Below are 14,391 nucleotides of genomic sequence, written 5' to 3' on the forward strand. Positions count from 1 at the left end.
CCCTCCCCTACCTGGTGCAGGGCATCTGCCTTGTTGGCTTCCCCCCTTCCCCCCCCCCCAGGGTCCCTTAAAGGCTGCCTTGGCGCTGTCCATGGTACTGACAGTTAATGACTCCAAGTTGGCGGCAAGATGCTCAGTGTTTCTCTCCCCAACTCTGTTACTGTTCTATTTTTCTTCCCCTTGCTTCCTCCTTGCATGACTTTTGTTCATGGTTCACATGCTAGGCAAGCATTCTGCCACTGAGTTTGTTTGTTTTGAGACAAGACCTTGTTCTGTAGCCCAGGCTGCTTGCCTACACCTCCCAAATACTGTTGCTGGCTAGAGTCACTGCAATCATCTCCTTCCTTTTCTTTTTTCCTTTTCTTCTTCTCTTTTTTTGTTTGTGTGTATGTTTATGTGAGTGTGTTTGATTGACTTTTTTTTTAAAACAGAATCTTACACAGCCTACCTACCCTGGTCTCAAACTCCTGACTACCCCGCCTCACCTCCTGTATCACAACAGGCAAATTCTAACCCCTGCCACATTTGCAGGGGGGAATAAACAGGTTGTCACTATATAGAGCAGGCAGCAACCCTCCTTCCTCTGCCTCCCAAGTGCCATGAGCCACCAAGCCTGGCTTTATTCTTTCTTAAGAAACAGCATTTAGGGGGTGCTGGAGAGATGGCTCAGAGGTTAAGAGCACCCGCTGCTCTTCCAGAGGTCCTGAGTTCAATTCCCGTGCCAGGATTAAAGACATGGGACACCACTGCCTGGCCTCAAGATGCATTTTCAAGTGCTGGGCATGGTGAGTGGTACATATCTTTATCTTCATGGAGGCAAGATATCTGAGTTTGACACCAGCCATCTTTAAAAAAAAAAGAAATAGCATTTAGGAGGCAGGTGGATCTCTGTGAGTTCGAGACCAGCCTGGTCTACAAGAGCTAGTCCCAGGACAGCCTCCAAAGCCACAGAGAGACCCTGTCTCAAAAAAGCCAAAAAAAGAAAGAGAGAAAAAAGAAATAGCATTTAGAACCTGGTGGTGTTGGTGCATGCCTTTGAGGCAGAGGCCAGAGGATCTCTGTGAGTTCAAGACCATCCTGGTCTACAAGAGCCAATTCCAGGAGATCTCTGTGAGTTCAAGACCATCCTGGTCTACAAGAGCCATTCCAGGACAGGCTCCAAAGCCACAAAGAAACCCTGTCTCAAAACAACCAAAAAAAAAAAAAAAAAAAGCACTTATGCTTACAAAGCCAATATTTACTTAATTTTTTGTAATGCTGGGGATGAATCAAAGATTCATGTATGCTAGGCAAACACTGTCATAAGCCACATCTCCATCCCTTTATTATTTTTAAAATGTCTATTTTAATTTTAATTATGTGTACATACATGATGCATGCCTATGAGATAACACATATACAGAGAAGGTGACCAAAGATTTTAGAAGAGGGCTTCAGATCCCCTCGAACCAGAATTAATAGGTGGTTATGAGCTGTGTGACATGGGTGCTGGGAACCAAACTTAGGTCCATCGCAAGAACAGTATGGGCTATTAACTGCTTAGCCGTCTTTCCAGCCCCTTCTTGTATTTTTGAGACGAAGTCTTGCTATATATCCCTGACTGGCCTAGAGTTTCCCATGAAGACCAATCTGGTTTCAAACTCAGAGATCCACCTAACTCTGACTTCCCCAAGTACTGGTACTAAAGACGTGGGCCAGCATTCCCTGCTCTATAATTTTTTTTTCCTTCAAAAAGTCAATCATGGAGAGCTGGGTGTTGGTGGCACACACCTTTAATCCCAGCACTCGGGAGGCAGAGGCAGGCGGATCTCTGTAAGTTTGAGGCCAGCCTGGTCTCCAGAGCGAATGCTAGGATAGGCTCCAAAGCTACACAGAGAAACCCTGTCTCGAAAAAACAAAAACAAAAAAACAAAAACAAAACAAAACAAAAAGTCAATTATGGGAGCCAGGTAGTGGTGGCACACACCTTTAATTCCAGTACTCAGGAGTCAGAGACAGGCCAATCTCTGTGAGTTCGAGGCCAGCCTGGTATACAGAGCTAGTTCCAGGACAGCCAGGACTACACAGAGAAACCCTGTCTTGAAAAACCAAAATCCAAAATTAAAACAAGAAAAAATGTAATCCCTGCACTTGGAAGGCAGAAACAGAAAGATTACCTTGAATTCAAAGCCTGCGTGAGCTACAGTATGAGACTGCTGTCTTCAGAAAGAGAAAGAAAGAAAGAAAGAAAGAAAGAAAGAAAGAAAGAAAGAAAGGAAGGAAGGAAGGAAGTGTTCCGTACTTAAGCTACCAAGTTTTGGAGCCATTTCTCACATAGCAACAGATCACTAGTAAGTCCCATGCAGACTTGAGGATGTACTGAGCCTCCTGCAAAGCTTGTGCTAGCCGGCTAGCTGTGTTTACACATTTGGAGCTTCACAGAGAGTGCCTGATGCTCTCAGAACCCCATCATTCCTCCTACTGCTTTGGGTCTGTTTGTGTTTTTAAGCAAACATAGGATCAAACTACAGTGACAATTCTAGTGCTAGATTCAGTTTTTCTGCTTAAGATGTTGAAAACATTGTCTCCTCTCAATCTCCAAAGCACTCGGTTTTTTGGTGTGTGTGTGTGTGTGTGTGTGTGTGTGTGTGTGTGTGTGTGTGTGTGTGTAGGGGTGTGTGCATGGATGATGTATGGGGTGGGGTGCACCACAGCACACTTGTAGAGTCCTAAGGACTACTTTGTGGAGTCATTTCTCTTCTACTTTTATGTAGAACTCAGCTCACCATCGCTAAATGGAAAGTAAGTGCCTTTGCCATCTGGCTGGCCCTCCAAAATATTCTTTCTTCTTAGAAGCTCTTTAGTAGTCACCAAATGAGCAGTACTCTAAGCGCACTTTCCTACTCCAGCACAAGACTGAGGGTTGCCCTCTGGGCCCTTTTTAGCAGCATGTGTCTGCCCTTCTGCTCAGGGTTTGCAATCAGAGTTTAGGAAGTAGCTGTGGTGGTTCTTGCCTGTAATCTTAGCATTTGGAATGCTGAAACACAAAGACTGATGCAAGTTCGAGGCTAGCCAGGGCTACGTAGTGAGTTCCTGGGCAAATCTGGACTACCTAGTGAGAATACCGATGCCTAACATGCCTGAGCAAATCCATCTCATCTCTACTTTGCTATCTTGTTTATTTCAGTGTGTGTGTGTGTGTGTGTGTGTGTGTGTGTGTGTGTGTGTGTGTGTGTGTGTGTGTGTGTTCAAGTGTGGAAGGCATAAGACAATCTCGGGTGTTGGTCCTCACCTTCCACCTTATTTAAGGCAGACTCTCTTGCTCTCTACCGCATATGCCGGACGAGCTGTACCCACAGGTTCTCTAGTCTTCATCATCCTGCAGCTAGAGTGACAGGATTACATGCTCCTGGGCTTGGCTTTACTAGGGTTCTGGAGATTTGAATTTGGGTCCTTGGGCTTGTACAAGTGCTTTAACCACTGAGTCATCTCCCTACCACCCATCTCAGCTCCAGGCCAGCTCCTTCACTACTGCTATTGGAAGTCAGTTGAATTAGGTACTCCATGAGGAATGCCTCTCTTGAGATTCCAGATGTCTCTTTTTTCCTTAAAAAAAAAAATATTACTGGGGGGTGAGGCACATGTATCATGGCTGCTGGATGTGTTTGAAGGACAACTCTGTGGAATCAATTCTCCTTCCCACCATTTGGGCTCCAGGGCTCCAACTCAGATGGCCAGGCTTGCATGGCAGGCAGTTTATACATTGCGCCATCGGTCAGGTCTACTCTGTATCTTTGTGAAAACCTTGTGGTTTCAACAGTTAGAGTGTATGGGTGGAGTCTCTGGTTAACACCAGTTGTTCTTCTTGCAGAGGCTACAGGTTCAGTTCTTAGCATCCACTTGATGGCTCCCAACCATTTGTAACTCTAGTTCCAGAGGATCTGATGACCTCTTCTCACCTCCACAGGCACCAAGTATGCATATGGTACACATACATACATTCAGGCAAAACGCTCATACTCATATTTTTGTTTTGTTTCTTGAGACAGGGTCTCTCCACACAGCCCTGGCTGTCCTGGAACTGACTATGTAGACCAGGCTGACCTGGAATCCACAGACTTCCACCTTCCTCTGTCTCCTCGTGCTAGGATTAAAGGAGTGTACTACTACACCTAGTGTACACACACACACACACACACACACACACACACACACACTTATATATAATATATATGTTTATATAATACATATAATCAATAGAGTATAACCAGTTCTCAACAACTTGGAAAAACAAGAGGCCTGGGAAACACTTTATTTAGCGTCACATGTGCTGAGATGTGTGCTCTACCCAGGAATGAGTTCACTTCTGACACACCATCTCACTCAGTTCCATCTGTGAAAATATGGTGAAGAGCTCAAGGCACTTTGGGGTGTTGAGTATGAATGACTGCCCTGCAGAGCTCCCATCCACTTTCCTAGCAGTCATGGCCCCAATCCCAAGAGTCATGAAGGAACCACTTTAGGGGAGCCTGAGGATAATGGGATCTGGTACCATGCAGGGCTGGGAGAGCCACCAAGAAAAACACAGGCAATATTATAGCCAGGTTCAAGGTCTTGCACACACACACCCCCATTATCCTTTTTGGTAGTCTCTGGTGAGAGAGAGGATGGCTTTGCTTGGTCCACAATGGTAGGCACTCAGTTACTCGAGCAGAAATGGAGGAGCTACTTGGGTGCTGAGGCTGCTTCAAGAACCTAGGGAAGGCAGACCAACTGTAGATACAGCCTAGAAGTGGACTTTTGCAGAAGAGAGCAGCGGGAAGGCCGTGAGGAGGTGTGGGCTAGGGTCCACAGACAGCTTCTGCCAATCTGCCAAGGAGCCAGAAAGTGCAGGCAAGTGCTCTATATTCTGTGGACTCTCTGGTCCCAGAGCAGTTGGAGGGATGGAGGAGGATGTCAGCCTCCTGCTGGTGGGATGCTCCAGTCTGAGGGGCTGTGGAGGGACCAGCTGGTCTGGGGTGCTGGGCATGAGGTCATCCAACTTAGAGAAAGACCCTGGCAGGCTGGAACCAGGGGATGATGCAGACAGTACAGGGCTGGGGGACAGCTGGGCTAGAGGGGCCCTCGCCATGAGAGGGTCAAAGGACAGTGAGGGCAGTGGGGAAGGGAGGAGGCCAAGAGACTCATGTACACATGGACCTGGAGAGAGTTGATGGGCTGGGGGAGAGGAGCCAGGAGTCTGGAGCAGGCCCAGCTGTTCCTGAGAGCTAGGGTATCCATGGGATTCAGGTTGTCCTGAGAGTTGCTCTGCCTGGACTGGGCATCTAGAAGGCAGCAGAGCAGAACAGGAGCCACAGTCCACTCGGCACAGGCGTTCGTGCAGATGCAGTGTCCGGCCCCACCGTGCCAGCTCAGCCTGCAAGACCTGGATCTCCTTCCGAAGGGCATGGTTGTGTTTCTCCAAGGACTCGTGCTGCTGGGGGAGAAGCAGGTAGCAGGAAGGGATGTCAGCATCAGGATCCTGTGCAGGGCACTCACTGCTATAGGGTATGAATATCCAGATAGAACCTCTTGGGTACTCATCATGTACCTCTCTGGCAGACTCATGTTCCCCTACCCCACATCTCCAGTGCTAGAACTTCCCTCTCTGCCCACTATGAGTCATCTGACAAGCAGCACTTCTCACCCAGGATCTCCACCTGGCCTCTAGCTGCCCCCACTCTTGTCACTTCATTGGCCCATTCAGCGGCTGTGTCTTGTTTGATGGATTTGAACCATATCTTTGTTTGGTTAGGGAAGAGACACTGTAAACAAATGAGGGGGTGACAGAAAAACATTGGGTATCTTCTATTGGTCTCTGCCTTATATTCCCTTAAGTCTGACTCTCAGTAAACTCGGGGCTGGACATTTTGGTCAGCAGGCTCCTGCTGGGATGTGCCTGTTTCTGCCTCTAATGCTGCAGTTACAGGCCATACCCGGCATTTCTAAGATGCTGATAGAAACTTGAACTCGGGTCCTCATGCTTGCACAGCAATTGCTCTTACCTACTAAGGCATCTTTTCCTTTATAGCCCAGGCTAGCCTTGAACTACAGCCCTCCTTGATTCAGCCTCCCAAATGCTGGGACTACAGGCATGTACCATCATGCCCTCCTGTGGTATTAATTGTAGATTGAAGCCATTAAAGGTTTCCAAGACTCCAGGATCTGAATGTACTGCTGTGAGTCTCAAGACTTCTATCTCTCCCTCTCCCCCCTCCCTTTCTCTCTCTCTCATTTGTTTGTTTTTTGAGACATAATTTCACTGTGTTGTGTAGCCCTGGCTGTCCTGGAACTCACTCTGTAGACCAGCTGGCTTTGAACTGACAAAGATCGGCCTGTCTCTACCTTCCAAAGGCTAGGATTAAAGGTTTGAGCCACCAACGCCCAGCTCAAGGCTTTTCTTAATTCCTGTCCTTTCCCTAGAATCTGCTTCTTTCACACAATGGCTGTCTGCTCTGGACACTTTGAACCCTGCCCCCATGATATTCTCTCTCTCTCTCTCTCTCTCTCTCTCTCTCTCTCTCTCTCTCTCTCTCTAAAAGATTTATTTATTTATTTATCTATTTATTTATTTATTATGTATACAGTGTTCTGCCTGTATGCCAGAAGGGGGCGCCAGATCTCATTATAGATGGTTGTGAGCCACCATGTGGTTGGTGGGAATTGAACTCAGGACCTCTGGAAGAACAGCCAGTGCTCTTAACCTCTGAGCCATCTCTCCAGCCCCAGGATACTCTTAATATGGTCTTATCAGGCAATTTCAATGTCATTCTTTCCTGGATTCATTGAGTCTGCTAAAGACCAGGTCTTAGCCTCCAGATCCCAGAAGGCACCAACAAGACACTATAGGGGTTCAGGGCTGCATTGGTTGGCAGGTACCCCTGAGTCAGCATTTTCTAAGCCCAGTAGGTTCAGGACAATCAACAACATGCAGTTTTGTTTTGTTTTTGAGAGTTTCCTATAGCCCAGGCTGGCCTAGAGCTCTGTGTGTAGGCATGCCAGTGCTGGCCTTGAGCTCCTGATCCTCCAGACTCTAGCTCCCAAACCTTAGAATTACGGGCACAAGCCACCAAGCCCAACTCCACCGTTCTCTTTGTAAGACTGTCAATCCTCCTGGATTAGAGCTGCATCTGGGCATGTGCACCTTATAAGCATTGTGCTTTTATTTATTTTTAATATTTTAGGGAGAGGCATGTGCTATGATTCATGTGTGGAGATCAGAAGGCAACTAGTGGAACCAAGTGCTGTCCTCCCACCACCCAACTCCGGGAAACATATTTTTTTACCCACTGAGACATCTTGCCTCACTCCAGTCCAGACTTGCATGTCTGAATGGCATTTATGGAGACAATAATGGTGAAGATGCAGAGAGAATTTTATTTCCACATCTTGTAAGTCTGAATAACTCAAACAACTTTCTCAGTCCCCTTTGTGGGACACTGTGAAAGGAGAATGTTTGAAGGGCATTCTGCATGAAGTGTGGTGTGTTAGGCCAAGGACTTGGCTCTGAAAGGCCTCAGAGCCACCAGCAGCCCCATTTTCACAATGGCTTCTGCAGATGAAAAGGACATTTCCTTTTTCTTTATAGAAATTTAAAATGTATTTTACTTATGTATGTGTTTAGTGAGTTGTGTAATTGTGGGCACATCCACACCACAGTGCAAGTGTGGGGTCAGAGGACAACTTTCAGGTGTCAGTTCTCTTCTTCCACTGTGTGGGTCCAGAGACTGCACTCATGTCCTCGGGGTGTCCTAACCTGCTGAGCCCTCTTTACAGCCCCAGAATGGATACTTCTACCTGGGGACATAGCTCAATTGGTAGAGTGCCCACCTAGCATAAAAGAAGTCCTGAGATTAATCACTCGCACCACATAAACTGGGCATGGTGCCACACGCCTGTAATTCTAGCACCAGAGAGGCAGAGGCAGGTCAGTGGTTAAGATAGTGAACTGGTTTTCCAGAAGATCCAAGTTCAGCTCCCCATACCCATGTCAGGGGGCTCACAACCACCTGTAACTCCAGTTCCAGGGGGATCTGACATCTCTGGCTCCTGTGGGCACTGCACCTATAAGCCCATAGACACACACACATATATAATAAAAATAAGCCAAGTGTGGTAGTGCATGTCTTTAATACCAGCACACAGGAGGCAGAGGTAGGCGGACCTCTGTGAGTTCTAGGCCAGCCTGGTCTACATAGTGAATTTCAGGACAGCCAGGGCTATACAGAGAAACCCTGTCTCTAAGTAAATAAATTAAAATGATATGAAATAAAAAGTCAGTTAGCCGGGCGGTGGTGGCGCACGCCTTTAATCCCAGCACTAGGGAGGCAGAGACAGGAGGATCTCTGTGAGTTCGAGACCAGCCTAGACTACAAGAGCTAGTTCCAGGACAGCCTCCAAAGCCACAGAGAAACCCTGTCTCAAAAAACAAAAAACAAAAAACAAAAAACAAAAAACAAAAAACAAAAAACAAAAAAAAAAGTATGCCAGTCTAGTGAGGTGGTGCAGCAGGTACAGGCACTTTGCCACACAAGCCTGATGACCTAAGCTTGACCCCGGGGACCCATACAAACATAGAAGGAGAAAACTGACTTTACAAAGTTGCCTTGTAGCCCCCACGTGCACACATATGCACCCCCAGACTTACATTAACAATCAATGAAAATCTAATAAATAAAAGCAGAGGCTGGAGATGCAGCTCGGTTATAGAGTGCATTTGTCCAGCACCGTGACCTTGATCTGGAGTTGTGCCTCCCAGCATCCAGATATCCAGATGGATGCTGAACTGTGTGTGGCTTAAGCCAGTCTGTGGTGCTTGGTATGGTGGCCCGAGTGAGTGAATGTGTCCTCCCCCACAGAGCTCTTTATCCTGATCTGCCATTTGCTCTGCAGTAAACTGTGGAGCCCCCCCCCCCTTTTTCCTGCCAGGCCCTGTTATAGGTGATTGCAAGCAGAATGGATTGAGATGGTTCCCTGCCTTCATGGCACCTGGAGTCTCAGGAGAGAAGCAATGTGGAGGATACAAGAAAAGGCTACTATGAAGGATGACTAATCTACTCACAGGTTAATGGATTCAAGGCAACAGTGTGGATAAAGCAGGAATGAAGGCCACTGTGAAGGGTGGACTGGTCCACTCATGGGATAATGGGCTATGTTTCTAGTATACTCCTCCCTCACCATGTCATGTTCTCTCTCTCCCGTGACTCCCCCCCAAGAGATCCTCACTAGGTGCTGGGCAGATGCTGGATCATGCTCTGAACTTTCCAGGCCCCAGAACCATGAGCTACATGAAACTATTCTGGGTTTAGAGAGATGGCTCATTGGTTGAGAGCACTGGCTGCTCTTCCAGAGGGATCAGGCTCCATTCCCAGCATCTACAAGGGGGTTCATAACCATCTGTAACTCTAGTCCCAGGGGATCTGCTCCCTTCTTCTGCCCTCCAGAACATGGCACACATGTTCTGCACAGACATATATACAGACAAAATACCCATTCCCATACATATAAAATAAAACAAACTTTCAGTTAGGTAGTGGTGACACACACCTTTAATCCCAACACTTGGGAGCCAGAGGCAGGCAGATCTCTGTGAATTTGAGGCCAGCCTGGTCTGCAGAGCAAGTTTCAGGGCTACACAGAGAAACCCTGTCTCAAACAAAACAAAAACAACAACCACCACAAACAAATAAGATAAACTTTTTTTAAAAAGAGAGCTCTTTTCTCTGTAAGTCACTCAGTCTTTTGAACCAAAAGAGGGCATCCCTACCCTACCTGGTGCAGGGCATCTGCCTTGTTGGTGTGCTTCTGCCGGCTGCGCTGGGCAGCCAGTCGGTTCTTCTGCTTCTTCTTCAGCTGCTTCTGACATTCCTCAGGGTCCTATGAGGCATGAAGCAGAGGGTTGTGGGGTCCTGGCAGTGGTTTGCCCCCTCTGACATGATCAGCCATTTGGAAAGCTGTCTTTCTCAAGTCCAGTCCTTACAATCCCTGTTCTCCCAAAATGTTTCCTCCCTTGGTACCACAGCCCCCCTGAAGACACTGTACTCCTTACTGTAAATCCAACCCAATCCAGTGTCCAACTCACAGCTTTATATAAATTGGGAGGCTGAGATTCAAACTCAGAACATAGCTAGCAACCTCAAACACACATGCTCAAAAGCCAGCAATTGACTTTTCTGAGTACAATAATCTCAACAGTAAAACAGAGGCCCATGGTGCTTCCCCAACCGTCCACAGAGAGTGAACACACCAGAGGGTTGATCTTCCTAGCCCAGAGCTCCACAAAAATGGGGTCAGAACCTGATACAGTTCCATGTCCTCATGCCCACCTCAGTCCTAAAGTGCTGGTATTAACATACTCAAAGAACATTTATTTTTTAGTGTGTGTGGACCTGGTGTACATGTGTATAGAGCCCAGAAAGACAAAATAGCCCAGGCTGGCCTGGAACTCACTATGTGGCGCAGAGGCTGGCCTTGAGCCTTCTAAACCTCCTGCCTCCAAGTACAAAGTGCTAGGATTACAGGCATGTGCTAACACTTATAGAATATGCCTGTTTTCATATATATATATATATATATATATATATATATATATATATATATATATTATGCTCAGAAGCAATCAATCTTATTTTAATTTTTAAAATCATGTGTATATGTGTGTGTGGTGACATATATGTGCCTGTGATTATAGGCACCTTGGAGGCCAGAAGAGGCTGTTAAATCCCCCGAAGCTGGAGTTACAGATGGTTTGTTTGTGAGCTGTCCCATGTAGGTTCCGGGAACCAACAAACTCAGGTCCTCTCTAAGAGTAGTAGTAGGTGCTCCCTAACTGATGAGCCATCTCTCCAGCACCCATCTTATCTTTTGAGGCAGAGTCTCTCACTGACCTGGGGCTCACCACTAATGCTAGACTGCCTGGTCATCACACAGAGATCTGCCTGTGTCTCCTTCCCCAGTGCTTGACACCCCACCAGACTTTTTAATGGATCAAACACTGGTCTTCAGACTTACAAGGAAAGTGCTTCATTGACTAAGCCATCCCCACATCATTTCAACTGATATTTTTTAAGTACCTACTATGTACCAGGCACTAAGCTAGGAGGACACAGAAGTGGGAGGAAAACAACAACAACAACAACAAAAACCAGGCAAAATGGCCAAACATGGTAGTGCCTACCTATAATCCCAACAGAAGGATTAGGTCAAGGCCAGGCTTGGCTACATAGTGAGGCCAGAATGAGATCTTTTCTGAAACAAACAATAAAGTAGGAATGTAACTTAGTGGGGAGTATTTGCTTAGCTTAAAAGGGGCTGGAGAGATGGCTCAGTGGCTAAGAGCATTCTTCCAGAGGACCACGGTTCAGTTCCCAGTACCCATATGGTAGCTCACAACTGTCTGTAACTCCAAGATCTGACACTCTCACACAGACATACATCAAGCAAAACCCAGTGCACATAAACTAAAAATAAATAATGTTCACACTGAAAAGGGGTGGCTGCCTAGAACCAATGAATGGAGAGTCTGTCTGACAGAAAAGGGGACTTTCAGCTGATAGTGCTGAAACTTCCAACCATAGGAACCATGAAAATTAAAGGGAACCTGAGGCCAAATACCCAGAGCTGGACCCTGCCTCTGTCACCCTACCTCAGGTAAGACCCCAGCCACCCTGGCTGAGGACTCTTCAGGTTTGTGGATTCCCAGTGGCTGTATCTCCCTCAGGGCAAATTCAACCCCAGAGTACTAAGGCTGGGGAAAGAGTCAGAGAGAAAAGAAGAAAGCTGCATTTTGAGAGACTGCGGAGAGAAGGCAAGGATCTGGAAAATGCAGCAGCAAGGTGAGAGCAGCTGGAACAGGAGAGAGCAGGTCTGCAGGATCCATGTTCAAAGCTGGAGGCTGGTCTGCAGTGTGAGAGCTGGGTAGGCTTCATTCCCATCCCCAGAAGGAACTAAACCCAGAGATGGCAGTGTGGAGCCCAGTCCCAGGTCACACAGACATGGTGTGGAGCTGGGACTGGAGCTCCTTACTGCATCCTCCCTCGTCTGGGCCCTGGGACCCTTGGCCAATTTCTCCGCTTCCTTCCTAGTCCCCTGTACTCACTGTCCCAGTCAGCAGCGCACCACTCCCACAGAGCTGCATGGCTTAGGCAGGGGGAGCAGAGGTTCAATCCGGTCCTGTGTGTCCCCTCAGCAGCTTTGCCCTCCCAGTGCCCTCTGGAGGCTCAAGGAAGTGGTGGCTCTTTAAATCCCCAGTGACCACTCCCGCCCCCAGCACACCCAGTTTCAGTTTCTCCTAAAGCCATCGGCTGCCCAGAATCCTTGGCTCTTGCTTGCTCACGTGGCTGGAACTTCCTTACATGAGCTGCCTTCCGGAGGCCCCTTCTCTGGAAGAAGGCTGGTGGAGGGCAAACAGGAGGAACAACAAGACAGTATTCTGGGAGAGCTGCCAGGCTGCCAGGGATAGAACCTGGAGGAGAAGGGTGTGTGTGTGTGTGTGTGTGTGTGTGTGTGTGTGTGTGTGTGTAAGAGGCCCTGTAATCACTTGGGGAGCCCAGGTTCACAGTCCACACTGGAGTATGCAGCTTTGAGAAGGTGACTCATCTTCTCTTCTCTGAACTTTAGTTTCTTCATCTATAAAGGACATGGTAGGATGGAACAAATTCCCAGACTTGGGGCTGGGTGTGGTTGGTTTGGTGCTTGTACTACAGAAGCAGAGGCAGGAGGATCACCCAGGAGTTTGAGGCTAACCTGCGGACATAGTAAAAGTTCCCAAGCTTGACAAAAGAACCTAGACAATGTAACCACTCCAAACTCTCTGTGACCAATGCAGCAGGCATGACTGCAAAAATAAACAGTCAGGGCTGGCATGGTGGTTCACACCTTCAAATTCCAGTGCTCAGAAGTGGGGCCAGGAGGGTGTCTCTGAGTTAGAGGCTCCAAGGCCTAGGGCAGTCAGTGCTAAACAATTAAGACCCTGTCTCGATAATGATGATGATGGCCAGGTAGTTGAGTCATACGCCTTTAATCCTAGGACTTGGGAGGCAGAGGCAGGCAAATCTCTGGGTTTCGGACCAGCCTGATCTACAGAGTGAGTTCCAAGACATCCAGGATACACAGAGAAACTGTCTCAGAAAAAAAAAAAAAAAAGATGATGAAGAAATTTTAAATTTTATGTTTATGTGTATGAATGTTTTGTCTTTGTGTATGTCTGTTCACAATATGTGTGCCCAGTGAACTCAGAGGTCATAAGAGGGCATTGGTTCCCCTGGATCTGGAGTTTCAGATAGTTGTGAGCAGCCAAGTAGGTGTTGGGAATTGGGTCTGGGTCCTCTGGAAAAACAGCCAGTGCTTTTAACAACTGAGCCATCTCTAGGCCCCAAAATAAAAAATTTAAAAGAATCCAACTAGCCTGGTCTACAAGAGCTAGTTCCAAGACAGCCACAGAAAAACCCTGTCTCGAACCCCCCCAGCCCCACCCAAAAAAGAATCCTTATGTCCAAGTTTTGTTTTGTTTTGTTTTTAAGGTGCTACTGGTAGATGCCTATAATACCAGCATTTGGGAAATGGAGATAAAAGAATAAGAAGTTCAAGCCCATTTATAGCTACACGAAGAATTGGAGGCTAGCCTGGGCTATAAGAGGCAGTGTCTCTTAATAAATAACAATAAAAGAGCACTGCAATTGATTAGCAATGTCTTCCATGCCATGATAGATTAGTGCTGTCTATAATGACCAGAGCTATAGAGCACAAGAATCCTTTGCCCTCTCTAGAACTGGTCCTGAAGCCAGCCTGGGCTTTATGGTTGGAAGAATTGACTGAGCGCTGGTGCTCTGTCCACCAGCTCTCTGACCCGGAGCTTCAGTGTGCTCATCCCTTTTCTGGAGATGATAAAAGCAGTCCTAGCTTAGAGCTGTTTTAAGGGAAAGAATGGGATGTGGAGAAAGCCCTTCCCCTATCATAAAGTATTGACAGGCTAGATGTGTCCCCTCTTCTGAGACTGTAATGAATCTGGATTCTAGGCTCATTGAAGTACGCTCATCTGTCTGTGTAGGTGAAATTAGATATGACAGCTGGACCCTGCCACCTTGCTTCTGAGAGCCTTGGGCAGAGGCTGAAATGGGGTAACCCCTTACAATGAGGCTGTCCATTTCTTGGGATTATTTTTGTTTTCCAGACATCAGACTAGGGCCTCTGGCTTGAGGCATGCACCTGAGGGGCTCATTAAACCATACTGTGAACTCCACTGGGAAACTATCAGGAGGAGGGTTGGGTATGATGTCACTCCAGAAAACACCTTTTGGGGAGGCTAGGGCCTAGTGTCCCTACTTCAGCCTGTAGTGCTAACTAGAGCTAGATTCCCTGACCTCCTAGACCAGT

At 47.3% G+C, this 14,391-nt stretch overlaps 1 protein-coding gene across 2 annotated transcripts; it reads right to left on the reverse strand.

Annotated features, from left to right (window-relative positions):
- Nucleotides 1-4,261: 4,261 nt before the first annotated feature.
- Nucleotides 4,262-12,301, reverse strand: Batf2 (basic leucine zipper ATF-like transcription factor 2). Of its 2 annotated transcripts, none has more exons than XM_027408515.2 (3): nucleotides 12,116-12,301; nucleotides 9,790-9,894; nucleotides 4,262-5,452 (listed from the first exon to the last, which is right to left on the reverse strand). In XM_027408515.2, exons 1-3 carry the CDS (start codon nucleotides 12,152-12,154, stop codon nucleotides 4,766-4,768), a joined length of 831 nt encoding a protein of 276 aa, XP_027264316.1. In that variant the 5' UTR covers nucleotides 12,155-12,301; the 3' UTR covers nucleotides 4,262-4,765. The 2 variants fall into 2 exon arrangements, with proteins under 2 accessions (XP_027264316.1, XP_027264315.1); XM_027408514.2 differs by having other exon boundaries at nucleotides 4,262-5,455; nucleotides 12,116-12,292.
- Between the last annotated feature and the right edge of the window lie 2,090 nt (nucleotides 12,302-14,391).

This window comes from Cricetulus griseus, chromosome 3 (assembly GCF_003668045.3).
Source record: "Cricetulus griseus strain 17A/GY chromosome 3, alternate assembly CriGri-PICRH-1.0, whole genome shotgun sequence".
Lineage (NCBI taxonomy): Eukaryota > Metazoa > Chordata > Mammalia > Rodentia > Cricetidae > Cricetulus > Cricetulus griseus.